This window comes from Conger conger, chromosome 3 (assembly GCF_963514075.1).
Source record: "Conger conger chromosome 3, fConCon1.1, whole genome shotgun sequence".
In the NCBI taxonomy this organism is placed as follows: domain Eukaryota; kingdom Metazoa; phylum Chordata; class Actinopteri; order Anguilliformes; family Congridae; genus Conger; species Conger conger.
The window spans coordinates 71669432-71687934 of NC_083762.1; the positions used below are offsets into that span (position 1 = coordinate 71669432).

An 18503-nucleotide genomic window follows, 5' to 3' on the forward strand; every position below is an offset into this window, starting at 1 on the left:
CCAAAATTGATTTATCTGAAGTTGAGAAATAAAATAAATCTCCACGACCGGGAGACCACTGCATTGTTTCACAGTATCTAAACAGAGTGCGGTTTCTATTATGTCAAAATGCTTAGCAACGATCGGTAAAAAACGCAAGTCACTTAAAGACACTCGAAAACACGTAGTTGGCTGGGCAGTATTTACCCAAGCAACTCGAACTGGTCACGATTGGTCAAAGGTGCAAAATGCCGACATTGCATTGTTACGAAATGTATCCTGAGCCGCGCTCGTGAATCGCCATTTTGGCTCAGACTTGAGTAGTTGAAAGTCAGAGCCGAAATGACCCCAGTTTCTGTTTTCTTCCAAAGACGTGCTCACTCATTGGGAACATGACGGCGACTTTGGCTGTCCAGAGGTTAGCTGGAGTGTCTGGGGCGCTTGCTGTCGCCGCGGGAGCATATGGAGCTCACGGTGGGTGTGCATTTAGTTTAATTATGTGTTACATGGCTTCCTGCCACTGTTTTGCAGAATTTCAATTAGCATGAACTGTGAATGACACGCGGTGCGAGAAATCGTGCCTGTGGCCCTCGTAAACGGGTAGTTTTGTTTAGTTAGCTTGGCTAATTCCTGTCCAGAACACTGGGTCACAGTAGAAGAACATCGCTGTGCAATATTGCACGTATTTATGTACGTGGTAATGAATCGCTAGCTAGCTGTGCGCTACGTGTTATACTAGTGCAAACTTTTAAGAATGGTGGATTTCAACAAAATTACCTAGCATTCGATTAGCATTCAGGCATTGATTGTCCAGCATATACAGTAGCATTATAACTAACAACTGCACGTAGATGCATAGCTATCTAAAAAGAAACGACAATATCCTCCTACATAATTTGCAGAACATTTTGCAAACGTACTTAACTGCGAGACACGGTAAATAAGATGGCTGGGACCAAAATAATGATTAAAGACGATGAAGTTAAAGATGTGCGAGGTGGTCTGTCTGTTTTGACAGCTCTTACTTTTTTTTATTTTTCTTTAGGGTTCAGGCGGAGTGACAGAGATGATTATTTGAAAGAGGTGAGAATCCTTTTTTTGTCAAATATTTCGTGACAGCCCTTCAAAGCAGTGCTGTCCACGATGATCTTGGTTTTAATCCCCTCCTTGAATCACCTGTTATTGCAGGTGTCAATCACGTGCAGGTTGAATTAAATTTCACAGGGAAGTCTGATGTTTAGGAGTGTCTAGGACCAGGATTAGACACGGCAGTTGTGGTGTTGTCATTCTGCTGTGATATAATATATTTTGTAGTGGAGCCTGACTTTTGCTCAAAACACTTGGCCAACTCTTCCCTTTACAGTACGAAAAGCAGTTCTTATAGATAGGGCTGGTATTTCCTGATAGTCATTGTCATTTACTTGATATTTGTACCTCGTTTTTTTGTACGTCATTATTGCACATTTTTGAAGAGTAACATTTTGTCAAATAAGTTGATGACTTATTTAAGTGATTTCTGTATTTGTAGTTACTGTGAATAGAATTTTATTCAACCCATTTCTGAAATTGTATTTGATTCCACCCATTTTTCCTCTGTTTAATGAGATGGGTCCGTGTGAAATTTCCATGTACTGTAATGTGAAATGCGTCGCTGCGCTGCTGTATTGCAGACACAAGACAAATGAAAAATGCATGCATGTTGACTTTATTAATTCATAAGAGCGTTTCAGAAACCATGTCAATGCACAGTGTAGGTACTGGATGTTTTCACAATTTGAGTTTAAATCCATGCAAATTCTATGAATGAGACCTCAGGGTCTCACTTTTTCTGAAATAAAAGATGAAAGAAGCTTTAAGTAGGGTGTGAGGCTAACATGGTCATCAAAGGATTCTAGCTGTGGTTTCAAAACCTTGTTTTGGTTAGGGCCCTCTTTGGCAAAAGCAAACATTTTTAAGAACGCCCTCAACCCCCTCCCCAAACATGTGCACACACGCACACTCACATGCATCCTGTACTGTACCTTTTTTCTTTAATCCCCCCCCCCCCCCAGCCCAAATCGAATGAAACCAGTTTCAATGATTTTCACTCTTCAGTTCCTTGGAATCCCTCCATCAATCACACAGAGAGCTCAGCCCGGGCCTTCTCTGGTTGGCTGTGGCACAGACCCTCCCGTGCGTAAATCTTAACCGCACAAAACAGGAAACGGACCTGCATCGTTATTTCTCTATTTATCCTTCTGTCTGGTTGTGTCCTGACGGGACCCCTGCCCTCCTGTTTCTTCTGCTTCTCGCTTTCAGCTGTTTGAGACGGCCAACAAGTACCACTTCCTCCACAGCCTGGCTCTGCTGGGTGCAGCTCGCTGCCGGAAGCCTGCACTGGTAGGTCCGCCCCGCCCCGCCCCGCCCCGCCCCGCTCATTGTGGGGTTCCTCCCTGCGTTCACCCTTCAACCTGACCTCCTGCATGGTTCCAGAATCAAGTGCAGCCGTTTTCTGTATTTTTAGCTGTTGCCTCACAGAAACGCTAAGCTCTACGTCATCAGGATGGGCCCCGTGCCCATTCACTGAGCCCACACACCATGCCAGTCTGCTTCATGTGCTCATCAGAGAATTTCTGCAGAATAGTACGTTTACTAAAAATAAAAAATAAAAATCAAGCCCTAGACAGTTCACTGTCTTTTGGCTCATAGATTATGGCATTTAAAGATTCGCAGATTTGCATGATTTCTTGGGTTTTTATTGTGGCTTTGGTATCATTGATTTTTCAGTTTGGTATTGAACTGTCATTAAGAAAAGTGGGATGTTTTGAAACGTGTTGAAGGGAACCCGTGAAAAGTTGGGCTCTACAGACTTATATGGATTAAGGTGTGCCAGTTTCAACTTGCCTTGGGTGGGAGGGATTCTCCTCTGAGTGGTCAGCCTTGTACACCCAGTCTGTCTGCCCAAGCTGCATTACATCGACTCAATATTATCTGCAACTCAGAGTTAACTTAAAATAAGACCGCATGAAAATAAGCAGTGGTCAAACACAGGAGAATGTGTAAATTTCCGAAGTCCAAAATTGTGGGTGCAGCAAAAATAGGAGTACAATTTTGCAAATGGCCTCACAATATTTAATTACCCTATAAAAGCAGTTGTGTCAGGCGATTTGCACATTGCAATCATATGGACCATCTGCTTGCTTTCTGACTGGACCAGCACTCCAGCATGTGCATTCTTCTCCTGCGTAAGCCTGGCAAGAGGTCAGTAGGAAGTTTATATGTATATTAAGATCATTTGAGTTTCCTGCGTTTATCCCAAGTGCTTGCTGTGTGTTTGCAGGCTGGCGGTCTGCTGACAGCGGGTATGGGGCTTTTCTGTGGGGCGCTGTATCACCAGGCTATTACAGGGGACCCCAGCCTCAGTAAGCTGGCTCCATACGGGGGCACCATGCTCATCGCTGGGTGGGCCGCTATTGCCATCTGACCCATGACCTCTCGAACCCATGGCCCAGTGGACGTTTTCCCTCACAGCACCTGACCTTTTATAAATCACAGACTTTGAGATAGAGAGAGACTTTATCGCCGACGGCGTCGAGAAGCCAGCGCTGTCTCAGACTGGTGTCTCCCTTCACAGCTGTAGACAAAATACTAATGTGTGAGGATCAGTTTTTGCTTTCAAAATTCGTGAAGGGTCCTGTGACTAAATCTATGTGTGAGTTTGTATGTGGATTTTTCTTTTTCAGCAAAAAAATAAAATTGTTTTGAAAATTGTCAGCTCAGTATTATTTCTTGTCTCTGCTACTGTCGCTATGACCCGTGTGCTTCCAGACACCAGTAGAACTCCATATTGACCTCCACTTTCAGTTCTTTGTGAGTGCAGTTATAAAAGTCTTCACTGTTGAGACCAATTGTTATGCCAGAAGAATGTTCACAAACCAATATCAATATTCCAATGAATTTCTTTAAAGGGATAATTCCTGGTTTCTGACTTAAGACGGAGCCTGCCGTCCTTTGAAAACCCTTGAGAAACCTTGAATTCACCATAGCACTAATAACTGCATTTTCACAAACTGGATTATCTCAGTGCATTGTACAGAAACCCTTACAGAAAGGAATCACCGACACACTAGTTCCTGTGAACTCCAGTCACTGACCATGAAAATGTGATTCATGGAACCATTTATGGGCATCAACATAACAGGATAAAGCGCTCTGTATTTCACCCGCTGAGTTCTTCCATCAGAACATAATGGCTGCACAGTAGCGCTGGCTTTTAAAGGGCCAAGTATGAAAGGCAAGCGAATGTGCTGGGACTGACATGCCAAGCACAATAAACTAATTTGAGGGATTATTGATCGTCTCCTAAACACCGAATCACACACGTTTCACAGTCTGGCTCTTCAGTTGTTTCTCTTCAAAGATGCTCTCGTTCGCTGCAATTTCACCCTCCCCTCGTTAGGAGCCGCGGCACAGCGTCTCCTCGTTAAAGATCCATGGGGCCCGATCATCATGTTCTTTGCCAGAAAGCTTGCTTCTGCGTCTTTGTTAAGATTTTTGAAGTGGAAATCAATGCTTCACCCGCCCCCCCTCCCCCACCACCTTGCCTTTTCGCTGGTCACTCCAGGCCTTCTTCCTGCTTGCTTATCAGCATGCAGGAATGCCCCGGATCTGGCCCTGGCTGGAGAGTAATTAGCCTGTTGTCCACAGAGCGAGTTGCTGGACCTTGAGCTAAGTGGGCGTGCATTGGGACTCTGTCACGAGATGTTATGGATATTGTTAATTGTGTCTCCGAAGAATTATTTGGCACAGTTACCCAACCGCCCCCGCCCCCCCCTTCCCCCCATACCCAGTGTATGTTTTCATTTTAACTTTGTGTCACCAGACAGGCTGTAATTATGTAAACTCCAGTTTCCCCGCAGGTTGTGCCCAATTGATTTTGGGGACACAGTGCGTCTAAGCTCATTGCTGGTTAGCCTGCTATCTGCGAACGGCAAAATTAAAAAACTCAAATTCGGAGATAACGTGCTTTACGTAGCCATTTTGTCAGATGAAAAAAAATTTAATGAAACCATACGCCCACAGAACCTGACACGATTATCATAAGCCCTTTTCACACGTGTGCTATGCTGTAGAAAGTGGTTAAAGTAAGGTTCTGAAAGCAAGCAAAATGCCTTTCTCCATAATAGCAAAATGGTCTATCTTTTTGGACTCTGTCATTGTCCTAAACAGGTGTTTGCGCTTAAATACAGACATGTGTAGATCAAAAGAATTCAGTACAAGGCACAAATTCACGGAATATGTTATATCTTTTGACCTCACCTTAACCAAAAAAAAAAAAAGGTTAAGTGCAGACATTTTTCAGATGTAGTTACTGTATATTCTTGCCTACCTAGTCCACCTAGATTCTGATATTATTGGCTACTGATCAGTAGAATGGCCTTCCTTGGGAACACACAAATCTGACCAGGCAATCTGATTCCTCTTCCTGTTCCCATCATTCTTTCCAACATGCCAACTATCTACACCGTCAGACTCTGTGGTATGTTTTCAAAGCGGAAGTATTCAAGGTGACATGAAGGGGGAGGAAGGCAATAAAGTATGATGAGGAGTTACTCTGACTTAGCATCTTTTGATCAGTGTTCTCTCAAGAAAAAAGAGACACAGGGCAGAGGAAACAAGCCCCTCGGGGGGTTCTTTTAAGAATGGCATGGTATTTTAAAGGTGATATCACCTCCCTGCATGCACACACACACACACACACACACACACACATGCACTCCACCACCATGACCACCACATTGTTTTTCCACAAATTTTAACGATCCATTATCGTGCCACTTCACAGAGGAATGTATGCTGAGTACTGTCACTGAAATTTTCCAAAAATGACTCAAACTCTATGCATGACCATTTTGAAAGGAAACTTTATTTTCTTCACCTATTTTTGTCTTCCACCTCTCAGTTCCCTACGTCCAACATGCCTTTGCTGTAAGCTGTTATACTAGGAAAAACAGAAAAACAGAAAAACAGAAGCCTGGGCAGAACATGAAGTGAGCCAAAAAAAAAAAAAAAAAGGTGTAACACTACCAGTCCCAAAATGCAAGGCGGAGGGATTTATTTCCGGGGTTGATGTTGCCAGGGGGAAGGTGTGCGCTTGGGACCTGTTGGAAATGACGAGAGAAGAAATCGGATTTAAAGACAGAAAGAAAAACAAAGCCTTGGAGATAGGAAGTAACTGCTAATCTGCGAGTAAAGGGTGTGTGTCCACAGCACAATCTTTCATATACAAAAACAATCTAACGTTATTTAAATGTTGTAACGAAGTACCTTGCTAACTGCTGTTGTAATTGTAGCTTGCGAGTTCTTAACTACATTGCAATCTCACCTGGAAAAATAGCTAGCAAGTTAGCGAGTGCGAGACAGCTAGGCTAGCTATCTAGTTAGCTAACTACATGGCTAACGGTCTGGCTAATTAGAACTGCTTGGCTGATAGGAAACGGTTGAATTGCCATTGATTTTGAGAAAGTATACAGATACTGCTCATTGTTATTTCTATGAGTAAATTACTGAATGGATGTCATTTTTCAAGTAAATCTGCCTAGCTTGATAACTAGATAGCCAGCCAATTACTTTTGGAAATGAAAACAAATTAATGTTAGCCAATACGGTGGTAGTCGGACACTGACATTGCTAAGTTGTGAATAGTTAGCACTAACGTAAGTTGACTGACTAGTATTAATACTAGTGCGAAGTCTAATTAGAAGTTTGGTAACCTAGTGCTAGGTTAGTGGCGTAGTATGGATGTAATGTTAGTTAGCTTGTTGTCACCCTTCTCTCTGTTAACTAACGTTTGCCGTATCTTTTATGCGCGTTAGTCGGCTAATGTAAATGTTGTGTAATGTTGTTAAATGGGCTAGCTTGGAAAATCTCTGTTATTCCAGTCTAAAGTATGTGGCTCAGAGAAGCTGTCCTGATTGGAAATAAGTTACTGAGTAACTTAAGTTAACGGTTCTCCTATTTTTAGCTAACACCAACTGGGCCGGTTTTACCTTAGTGTACCTTGTGTCACACATGAAACATGCGGAGGTCTGTTGTTGACGACCTCGACTCTGATTATTGTATAAAACAAACAATGTCAATACAATATAATTAAATAATGCTATAATTTTGATCATTATACTGATTGTATAGTTAATCTTAACTTTATCTACGTGTTTGCATATTATTAAAGCTATCAGTGGCCAACTGTTGGCTAAATATTTTTTATTTGCTAACCAGTCAAGGGTGAGAAATATGTATTTTTGTTTTCACCTAACGAAAGGCAGCTTACTCGCGAGTTAAACTTGCTGTCACATATCAAAAGCTGACGCTGCCAATAGGTTTTTTTTTAAAGTGCTTCGGATTGTTATCAGAAGTCTTATAAAATTTCCACCGCTAATGCAGGTGAAAAGATAAACTTTTAGTTATGTGGCTTATGTGGAAAGAACATCGTGATGTTTTTCCCCCGCGTGTCTAAAATCGTCAATGTGTAACCAAGTCGCCTCGATGGTCAGTTTCTCTTGTAACCACCCGTGTGTCCTGTTCAGTGGTGATTGCACCATGAACGCATTTGGGGAGCCAATTGGACATTACAAATTAGGGTGGGAATTTGATATAACATTTGATATATAACATATACATATACAGCCCCCACATTGGGCACCAAATGATGATGATAATATTATTATTATTATTATTATTAATAATAATAATAATAATAATAATAATAATAAACCTAACCTTTTAAAATGAGTCTCTAGTGACTTTTTAAGTTCTGACCTGAGGTCCCCCACCCCCAGGTGTCCTTGTCCCGGCATGGAGTCCCTGATGAGCGCAGTGGCCCCGCGGCCTCCGGCCCTGGTCAAGCGGACCCCGGAGGTGGACTTCCGTTCGGGGGCGGTGCTGGAGCAGCTATCCGCCCAGGTGCTGGAGCTCGTGCAGTTAGAGCAGGGGGAGTTCGGGGACCAGACCGCGCTGGAGGTGCACACGGCCAAAGACTACATCTTCAACATGCTCGGTGAGACGTGCGGGCCAAAGCGAGAGTGCACTGGAACATGATCGTTGTATGTTATGAGTGCTCCAAGTCGTCGCAACAAGTACCGTTGACTTCAGTAATATTAGTTCATAACTAATAAGTCATGAATAGCAGTGCTTACAAAAACAAATCAGTGACCTCATGGGCCAAGGTGATGCAGACTAAAATAACCGTCATTGTGTTTGACGTGAAGCGCGTTTATCTGTCCAGTAGGTGGCGCTCTCCAGGTTCTCTCTTCCCCCCCCCCTCCCATCACTCTCCCGTTCTTTCCATTCCTTACGTCCCTGTTTTTTCCCTGTCACACTGCAGTGGCAGTCACCGTCCCCTGCGGGCCAGCTCCTTCATTTCTGCTGTCTTTTCTCTCCTCTCTCTCTCTCTCCCTTCCTCTCCCTCTCTCTTCCTGCCACTCTCTGTGTTTTTCCGTGTCTCTCCCCCCCCCCTCCCCTGGGTGCTGTGCTGGAGCCGGTGCTCAGGGGGGGAGCTGTGTGCCGGCGTCACGGCCCTGTTTTTTTCCGTTAGCGTAGCGTACCGCGGCAGAGAGCGAACCGCACGCGCTCAGAGAAATGCAACAGCGGCTCTCTCTAATTCTCTGAAATGCGAGAGTGGTTGACAGCCTAACCTAGCTCTAACCCCATTCCCTCTTCTCTTCTCCGTTATCTATCCCTCCTTACCCCCCCACTGCACTCCTTCTGTCCCTCCTTCTATCCCTCCTTCATTTCCCTCTTACTCCCTCTTTGCCCTCTTCCCCGTCTCACCCTTTGCCGAATGACGGCTGAAAGTGTATCGGTGTTTTCGCGAGGACGAGGTAAACCGGGCGAACAGCGTTCCTGGGTCCTTGTCGCTCGCCTGTCATGCCCGCTGTCCCTGTTTCTTCTCCCTGCGCTCCAAAGATACGTCCTCCTTTGCCGAGACGACAGCATAAACAATGTACAGATAGTGTTGATATGAAAAGGACTGCACCCGGGCAATGCAGGTTTTATTTAGGGAGGCAGCATCGGAACGGGCGATTCCGTGGGCCCTCATTCTGACCGTTTCAGAGCTCCCCGTGTTCCTGAATGTTCTACAAAGCTTCTATGAGAAGAAAAAAAAACAACAACACCCAAATAAAATCAAGGCTGTATCTAGCCACAAACCCCTTCTGCCCCTTCCACAAACTGCCCCTACCGTAAAACTGCCCCTACCGTAATTCTGCCCCTTCTGCAAATCACCCTTCCACAAACCACCCTTCCACAAACGGTACCCTTTCCACAAAGCACAAAAAACATTTACATTCTGTTTTTATTTCTGCCACTGAACTTGGGGGCTGTGCTTTCCTTCCCCGAGGAGCTAATTAAGCCCTTTTGTGTTTTAATGGATTTAATATATATTTTAATTTAAAGACGGGGTGTTAGGGAGCGGGGCGGATACGCACTGCGGCGTGCTGAAACGGACCGAACAGAAGATTGCGCTTCTTCAGCCGGTCCTGGTCCCTGTCGTCAGGGCGCTGTTTTGAGCTGGAGAGCACACACAGGACGAGGCCCTCTGGAGAAATGTATTCTCTGTGGCCGTGTGGGTTTATTCGATGTCTGACCTTCCTGACTCTGCCGTAGAGCCGGAGCCGGGCTGGAGCGGAGCCCGGCTGAACCCGGCAAAAGCGCCGCGATTACTTTTTCATTACGTAACCCGCGACCGGGCCCCCGCCCGGATCAACTGTCTGGACGCCCGGCTTGTGTTTTATTTTTTAAAGAGGAGTCGGGCGGTCTGCCCTCCTTTTAGTATTTTAAAAATGTATTCTGACGGATAGATAAAGGGAGCACGGCCGAAAGGGTGTGTGGCAGGGGATCAAACAGCACCACCCCCACCCCCCCCCCGCGTATGGTTTGAGAGTTGGCTGCCCGTTTTAACCGAAGACCTGTGCGCCGTCTCCCACTCAAAAACATTTGACTGTTTTCGGCGTCCTTGTTTGCAGGTGACTTGTTGCTGCACTAGCATGTCTTTTTGCGGTTTGTAGAAGCTATTTTGAGCTGAGATTGGTCTGTGGGACAAGAGGGCAAAGGTAAATATAAATGCTGGCACTGGGAGGTATTTTTCACACCGGTGCTGTGCAACTGGTAACCTACCCGCACATGCAGTGGAAGCGCGGATAGATTGATTACTCAAGACCAGGTGTGACAGTGTGCCAGATTCCCTCGAGACTACATTCGAAAGCCACAAGCCTTTCTTGTGTTCGATTGCATTGCACTGCATTTAGACAGCATATTCTCTTTGCCAGAGTGCAGTCATAAAGGGTTAGGCGCTGACCGCGGGTGATGCCCATTTCCATTAGCGTGGAAGCCTGCAATAGTAAATACATAAATCTACAGCATTATGGGTAATGTAGTAACCCCTCTGTACTCTGATCTGGGATGTTTATGTGGCTTCTGTACTTGGAGCCTGTGAGGCGACGGCCCCCTAAACCTACAGCATTATGGGTAATGTAGTTTTGTAGTAATGATGTGTGTGCGGAGTCCGTCGTTGGTCCCGCGTGTCTCACTGGGGTAATAGAAGCCTGCGGGCGCTGGCGACCGTTTAAAAGGGTGCCATCGAGACGGGCAGGTGGGTTTTAGCGAGCAAACGCGGCCACTAAGCGGCTAATTAAGTGGCCATTGAGTGCGTCGCCGTGACGTCGCCCGTCTGCAGCGCCCCCGGCTAGAGAATCTCTCCGAGTGCGCTTCCTCTCATAATCGAGCGTGTTAAATTTTATTCCCGTAGATGAAATCAAAGGAGCGTGCTCTTTTAAAATCAAATATGCTTAACACTCCCGAGTCAGACATTGTAGATGAGCGTTTTTGCAGTGAAGTTTGATGTGAGAGTCCTTCAGTACGGTGTTTAAGGGGGGGGGGGGGGTTTGGGTAGGATGGTGGGATATCTTGGTAGTGTTTGTGGGGGGTGTGGGGGGGAGCAGGTCTGAATGGTATTGGCTACATTCACCCGTTCCTTTGATAATTGCTCCTGTGGATAATCTGTCCTGCTTTTGACAGTTTCGATTCCAAAGAGCAACATTACGTCAAGCTTCGCTTTTCAGTGATATAATAGGATTTCAGCGGCTGCATAGTTTCACTGGTTTTTATCTTGTTATTTAAAGGTGGATTATTACAAGATGTAAAAATAAATTCGAAATGGGGGGGGGGTTGTAAGTATTGTTAAGTAGTAGATAGTAAAAATAGTTCACCCAATTATTTTTTTTCCTCACAAAATTAAAAAGAAAAATGTATCAAGCATGTAACTGTGATTGGAAAAAGCACTGATTTTATACTTGGCACATTCAAGCTCGTTTTTTCTTTTGCACAAAGCGGGTCATTCTCATGTGAAAATCCTGCTTCAGACTTAAAGTAAAGCCTGTGGAGGGGGCTTATAGAGTGCCAGTACCAAGCGTAGGCAACAATAAAAAATCCCCACACTTACGGTCCCAGTGTTAAGCATTTATTTTCCTGTCAGCCAGAGTTTTGAGCCAAAATGGCGGCTAATGTACTGACAGGCCGAGTTTTGAGCCAAAATGGCTCTCTGTAAATACAGTACAACGATAGTGACGGAACGCCTGTGTGAAAACCTCAGTCCCTTCAGGGAGTGTGCAGCCTGCTTCCAAAGTGCAAACAGGTGTGTTCCAACGATCAAGGACACCTGCGCTGCCAGGTGTGCTCCCCACAGACGAAAATCTCACGAAACAAATAAGTACCAGCAGCGTGATCCCAAACCCTAGAGGCGCTCCGGCAAATCTGTCAACGCAGGTACCTGGAGCGCTGACAGAACCTCTCCCCGTGCTCGTTCTGCGGAGAGGCTGCTCACCTTCCAACAGTCTGTGCTTCATGTTTTTACATGACACGCTGGCACCCCTCCCAGCCCCCCCAAATGTGATTAAAGAGAGGCTTCATGAGCTCCTTAATGGCGTGAGTCATCATCGGTCACTGTTTTGATGTGTCAGTCATTGAACCGATCGGTAGACCGCTGCCCGAGCACTGTGATTGGTTGAAATCAGGGGGTCCTTAATGGCGCATTTCGCTTTGGCCGTTTTGGGGTTCATGCGCTCGACTGTGATGGCGATGCAGATGGCGGTAACGGCGGCGTGTAGCAACCTGAGCCCCCCTGAGGGTGGTGGAAAGACTACACCGTGAGCCAAGCTCTCCCCATGGGCTTAGCCAGCGGTCCGTCGTCCTGGTGGGCTGAACATGGCCGTGTTTCCTGGTGGGCTGAACGTGGCCGTGTTTCCTGGTGGGCTGAACGTGGCCGTGTTTCCTGGTGGGCTGAACATGGCCGTGTTTCCTGGTGGGCTGAACATGGCCGTGTTTCCTGGTGAGCTGAACATGGCCGTGTTTCCTGGTGGGCTGAACATGGCCGTGTTTCCTGGTGGGCTGAACATGGCCGTGGTTCCTGGTGCCATGAGCAATGACAACAATCACAAGTCGCTTTATGACATTTTCATTGTGCAAGATTTACTTACTGGTCCCCACACCAGTCATCAGATTTCAGCACTTTAAAACACAGCTCAGGATTTCTTTGTTTGTGTCCGCACTCACTCGATCACTTAAATCACGCACGTTGCACGTCTCATAATGTTCTTTAGCACTTCATAGCACACACATCTACACCTCATAGCTTTCTGTAGCACTTCATAGCACACAACTCCACCTTATAGCCTTCTTTAGCACTTCATAGCACACAACTCCACCTTATAGTGTTCTTTAACACTTCATAGCGCACAACTAGACCTCATAGTGTTCTTTAACACTTCATAGCGCACATAACTGCACCTCATAGCGTTCTTTAACACTTCATAGCGCACATAACTACACCTCATAGTGTTCTTTAACACTTCATAGCACACATAACTGCACCTCATAGCGTTCTTTAACACTTCATAGCGCACAACTAGACCTCATAGTGTTCTTTAACACTTCATAGCACACATAACTGCACCTCATAGCGTTCTTTAACACTTCATAGCGCACATAACTACACCTCATAGCCTTCTTTAGCGCTTAGAAAGCTATTGAAAGCACACTTCAAAGCTGGCACTTCAGCACATTCAAAAGCCTCTCTGTAGCCCATTACACACTTCAGAACTCCAGGCCCCACCTCGCTGCGCACGAGCACTTCAAGCCCACTTTGGAGAGTTTCCTTTCAAGGTACAAAATCATTCTGGGCTCTGGGATTCATTTCATCAGTGGTTTTGAGGAATGATGGTCCCGAGAGGCTGTACAATTCCTCTATGGACTTTTGTTTTGTGAACAGTTTTTATTTATTTTCATAAATTAATATTTGAATTCCAAACAAAAGTGGGATGGTTCACACACACACACACACACACACACACACACACACACACACACACACACACACACTACTACTTATGTATGTCAAAGGAGTTTCAGCCTCTCTGAGGTTCTTACAGCTAATGGCAGGATAGTTTGATGAAGAGGCTTTGTTTTAATGGAGCCGTTTGATGTGAGAGGAAGCTCTTTTTCCGCGTCTGAACTTGACCCAGTTTACAGCTCCCGGCGAGTGAGATGGGCCTGTTTCCCTAACTCAGCCTTTTGTCTTTGTTTCTGAAACCTCTCTTTTCTCATCCGTTTCCTGTTGGACGGTTAATAGATTTTAATGCTAATGCGGTGCTGCCGCTGTGCTTCTGCAGAGCCGGGCTTGTGTGGAGAGCAGCCAAACTGCACCGAGTGCGGGCACACCACATAATCTATTATAATCTCCCACATACATACACACAAACCTATACACACACACACACACCACATAATCTATTATAATCTCCCACATACATACACACAAACCTATACACACACACACACACACACACACTCAGGCACACCACATCATCTATTATAATCTCCCACATACATACACACAAACCTATACACACACACACACACACACACACACACACACACACAGGCACACCACATCATCTATTATAATCTCCCACATACATACACACGAACCTATACACACACACACACACACACACACACCACATCATCTATTATAATCTCCCACATACATACACACAAACCTATACACACACACACACTCAGGCACACCACATCATCTATTATAATCTCCCACATACATACACACAAATTTATACACACACACACACACACACACACACTCTCAGGCACACCACATAATCTATTATAATCTCCCACATACATACACACAAACTTATACACACACACACACACACACACTCAGGCACACCACATCATCTATTATAACCTCCCACATACATACACACAAACTTGTACACACACACACACACACACACACACACACACACTCAGGCACACCACATCATCTATTATAATCTCCCACATACATACACACAAACTTATATACACACACACACACACAGGCACACCACATCATCTATTATAATCTCCCACATACACACACACAAACTTATACACACACACACACCCCCACAAATTTATACACATACACACACAAACTTATACACACGTACACACACACAAATGTATACACACACACACCCCCACAAATTTATACACACACACACACACACACACACTCAGGCACACCACACAATCTATTATAATCTCCCACATACATACACACACACATATATATACACACACACACCCCCACAAATTTATACACATACACACACAAACTTATACACACGTACACACACACAAATTTATACACATACACACACAAACGTATACACATGTACACACACACATGCATATATACACACATACATATACGCGGACACAGACACATATACACACATAAGCACACACACAAGCACTCTCTCTCTCTCTCACACACACACACACACACACACACAAAATCACTCTGACACACACACACACACACACACTCACTCGTGGCCAACTTAGAGAAACGCAGTCAGACTTGCACATTCTGTGGTTATGCCTGTAATTGGATGAGGGAAATCACGTTAAAAGATTTAGAACTGGGTCCCAGCTTGGGGTCCGTCCAATGCAGTCATCTCCACCCCCCACTGATCCTGGATCTGCCAGTGGCACTCTGAGCCAGGCAATCCTCCTCGTACTCTCTGTCTTCTTTCCCACAGTTGCTCTCTTTCTCTGTCTCTCCACCCCCTCACTCTTGGCTGTCTTTCTCTTTTTAATTGTCTTTACTACTCTCTCTCTCTTTAAGAGCCAGGTGACGGTGCTACTCTCTCCTCCTCTCCTCCCTCTTGCTCTTTTTCTTACTCTCATTCTCTCATTCATTCTCCATTGTTTCTCTCTCCCTCTCTCCCTCCCTCTCTCTCTCACTCATTCTCTATTGTTTCTCTCTCTCCCTCTCTCCCCCCTCTCACCCTCTCACCATCTCACCCTCTCACTCTCTCCTTCTCTCACTCTCCCCATTTCTCTCTCCGTAGGGCTTGTTCAGAAGGTGGACCACCGGTTGCCGGTGGCCAATGAGTACCTGCTGCTGTCGGGCGGGGCCAGAGAGGGGGTGCTGGACCTGAACCCGGAGGACCTGGGGGACTACGCCCGGGGGGCCGACTACGACCTGGACTTCACCCTCCTGGTGCCGGCGCTGAAGCTGCACGACCGCAACCAGCCGGTGACCCTGGACATGCGGCAGTCGGGGCCCTGCCACTCCTGGCTGAGCCTGAGGCTGTGCGACCCCGCCACCCTGGCCCGCTGGAGCCTCTGCTGCCAGGAGGAGGAGCCGGGCGGGGCGGCGGCCGAGGACGACCGGGCCCCCGGCCCCGGCTCCATCCCCTCCCTGCAGTCCCCCGGCTCCCTGGACGGCTGCTACTTCTCGCCCCAGCTGGTGGCGGACTGGTTCTGGGGCGTGGTGGGGAAGGCGGTGGAGGAGCTGAGGAGGAGCCCCCAGCGCGGGACCCCGGTGCCGGAGCGGGTGGAGCGCAACGGGCCCCTCACCACGCTGGTCCTGACGGCGGGGACCAGCCGGGTGCTGTACGACCTGCTGCCCGTGGTGTCCTTCCGCGGCTGGCCCGCCGTGGCCCAGGGCTGGCTCACCGCCAACCACTTCTGGGACGGCAAGATCACGGAGGAGGAGGCCATCAGCGGGTTCTACCTGCTGCCCTGCTGCGCCGCGCTGGAGGGCCGGCCCGACCGCGAGTGGAGGCTGGCCTTCTCCCGCAGCGAGGTGCAGCTGAAGAAGTGCATCCCCCACCCCATGGCCCAGGCCTTCCAGGCCGCCCGCGCCGTCATCTCCCGGCTGCTCTCCAGACCCCGCGCCGGCCTCAGCCCCTACCACCTGCGCACGCTCCTGTTCTGGGCCTGCGACCGGCTGCCCCCGGCCTACCTCAGCTCCCCCGAGCCCGAGACCCCCGCCCGCCTCCTGCTGGGGCTGCTGGACGACCTGGCGCACTGCATCCTGGGAAAGCACTGCCCCAACTACTTCCTGCCGCAGTGCAACATGCTGGAGCACCTGTCGGACAGCGCCGCCCTGCTGGTGGCCCGCAAGCTGGCGCACCTGCGCTCCGACCCCGCCGAGCACCTGCGGGCGGCCGTGGGCCAGGCCAGGCAGGCGGGGCAGCTGAAGAGGGAGGCGGCCGGCAGCAACGGCCACGCCCCGTCCCCGGGCCACTCCCCCGACGGCGGCCGCGGCCAACCGGACGACCGGCTGGCGCAGCGGCTCCAGCAGCTGGTGACGGAAAACCCCGGGAAGTCCATCTCCGTGTTCCTCAACCCTGACGACGTCACCCGGCCCCACTTCCGCATCGACGACAAGTTCTACTGACGCGCCGCCCCGCGGGCCCGGAACGTTCCGCGGGAGCGCCGGCTTGCCGCGGGGGCCGGATGCGGAGCCTCTTCAACGCCGCGGTGAAACGCCGCGCCGCTACGCGCTAACGAGGGGCCCCGGGGGCCTCTCCGCGCCGCAGCGGAGGAACCGCCGCCCGTCCTTTCCGTTTCCTGTGATGCTGTCGGACGATGTTGTAGAGGAGCCGCGCGCCGCGCTCCTTGTCAGGCCGTTACTTCTGAGACCGCGCTAACGAGGCCCTTAACGAGCTCGTCGTTACGAGAGGCCGGGGACGTTTTCGGCTGGCGCTCCGGAGCGGGAATGGCGAGATGAAAGACGAGCGGGCGGGGAGGGAGGGAGGGAGGGAGGGGAACCGCCAGCCTTGCGGCTATCGCGCGCTAGCAGCAGACCTCCGTCTCCGGAGCCGGCCCGTGTGGTTTTCAGGCCTGTGAGGGAGCGCTCAGCTCCTGTTCCCTGGGGGGCTCACCTGGCTCTTAACAGGGTTTTCCCTCCCCACGCCTGACGGGGAAAAACTCTGAAATGCTTCCCACGGCAGTAGGGCTCTTCGCGCTGTGGCCTGTTTCAAACACTACGATGAGAGCGATAATCCTTCTGATGTAACTGAATGTAAGGGGCGAGAGGGGCCGGAAATCTCTCAGCGAGAAACCTTTTTCTGCCCCTCTCTCTCTCTCTCTGTCTCTCTCTCTCTCTCTCTCTCTCTCTCTCTCTCTCTCTCTTTCTCTCTGTCTCTCAATTCAATTCAAAATTTTATTGGCATGACATATTTTGCAAAACATATTGCCAAAGCGTTATAATCAATCAAAAATAATAACAATTCTCCTACTAATAATGATACTATTATGATATCATTATACTAGTAATCTCTCCCTTTCTCTTTCTCTCTGACACTCACTCTCTCTTACTCTCTCATTCCTAACTCGCTCTTTCTGTCTCCCCTTCTCTTCTTTTCTCTCTCACTCTCACTCTCTCTGTCTCCCACTCTTCTTTCTCTCTCCTCTCTTCTCCCACTCTCGTCTTTCTCTCCTGCTCTCTCAGTTCAAACACACCAAAGATGTGCCACAGTGCTCCCTCTCCCTCTCCCTCTCCCTCTCCCTCTCTCTCTCTCTCTCTCTCTCTCTCTCTCTCTCTCTCTCTCTCTCTCTCTCTCTCTCCTCTCTCCCTCTCCCTCTCCCTCTCCCTCTCCCTCCCCACTGTGCTGGTACTGAGCGGGTTCCCTGTCTGCGGCCCAGCAGGGCTCCATATCTGATGCTGGCGTCGGGTGGAGGCCTCGAACCCTCGCCGTCCGCTGTGCACTGCCCGCGCCTACCTGTGCCTGACGCGTCGCCAAGGGCAACCCGACTCCGCCCCCCCGGCCCCCCCCCGACCCGTACTCATACAGCCCAATCCAACCTTCTGCTCTCAATCAAATTCTACCTATACGCCATTTTGTACCCTCATTTCAGCAAGTCATGAACCGCAGGTGCAGAACAAGCGTACAGTAACTGTACATAGCTGAAACATTTCACTGCTGCGCGTTTTGCACTTGCGTACTTGTACTGGTCATTTAGTAACCAAAAAACCTCTGAGAGTCCTTCAATCACACAGAAACACGCCACACACTGCCCCCTACTGGATGGAGTTCATGAACTCGAAGCGACACTACCTGTCATTTCCAGAGAAAAACGCTTTTTCTTTGACGATGATTGTTTTTTTTAAATTATATGTACGTCGTGGG

The 18503-nt window shown here is 48.2% G+C and overlaps 2 protein-coding genes across 2 annotated transcripts; both read left to right on the plus strand.

The window, feature by feature from the left end:
• Positions 1-250: 250 nt before the first annotated feature.
• On the plus strand, positions 251-3732 carry tmem256 (transmembrane protein 256). Its single transcript, XM_061236129.1, has 4 exons — positions 251-453; positions 1025-1062; positions 2278-2358; positions 3299-3732. Exons 1-4 carry the CDS (start codon positions 372-374, stop codon positions 3440-3442), a joined length of 345 nt encoding a protein of 114 aa, XP_061092113.1. The 5' UTR covers positions 251-371; the 3' UTR covers positions 3443-3732.
• A 2357-nt stretch (positions 3733-6089) lies between these two features.
• On the plus strand, positions 6090-17878 carry tmem102 (transmembrane protein 102). Its single transcript, XM_061236154.1, has 3 exons — positions 6090-6214; positions 7797-8014; positions 15432-17878. Exons 2-3 carry the CDS (start codon positions 7813-7815, stop codon positions 16766-16768), a joined length of 1539 nt encoding a protein of 512 aa, XP_061092138.1. The 5' UTR covers positions 6090-6214; positions 7797-7812; the 3' UTR covers positions 16769-17878.
• Positions 17879-18503: the final 625 nt, after the last annotated feature.

What these genes read in the sequence shown, in the direction of transcription:
- tmem102 (XM_061236154.1), top strand. Translation starts at nt 7,813, where the DNA reads ATGGAGTCCCTGATGAGCGCAGTGGCCCCGCGGCCTCCGGCCCTGGTC. An exon ending in CTACATCTTCAACATGCTCG is followed by an intron (nt 8,015 to 15,431) that starts GTGAGACGTGCG and finishes CTCTCTCCGTAG; the next exon opens with GGCTTGTTCAGAAGGTGGAC.
- tmem256 (XM_061236129.1), top strand. Translation starts at nt 372, where the DNA reads ATGACGGCGACTTTGGCTGTCCAGAGGTTAGCTGGAGTGTCTGGGGCG. An exon ending in GGGAGCATATGGAGCTCACG is followed by an intron (nt 454 to 1,024) that starts GTGGGTGTGCAT and finishes ATTTTTCTTTAG; the next exon opens with GGTTCAGGCGGAGTGACAGA. An exon ending in GCTGCCGGAAGCCTGCACTG is followed by an intron (nt 2,359 to 3,298) that starts GTAGGTCCGCCC and finishes GTGTGTTTGCAG; the next exon opens with GCTGGCGGTCTGCTGACAGC.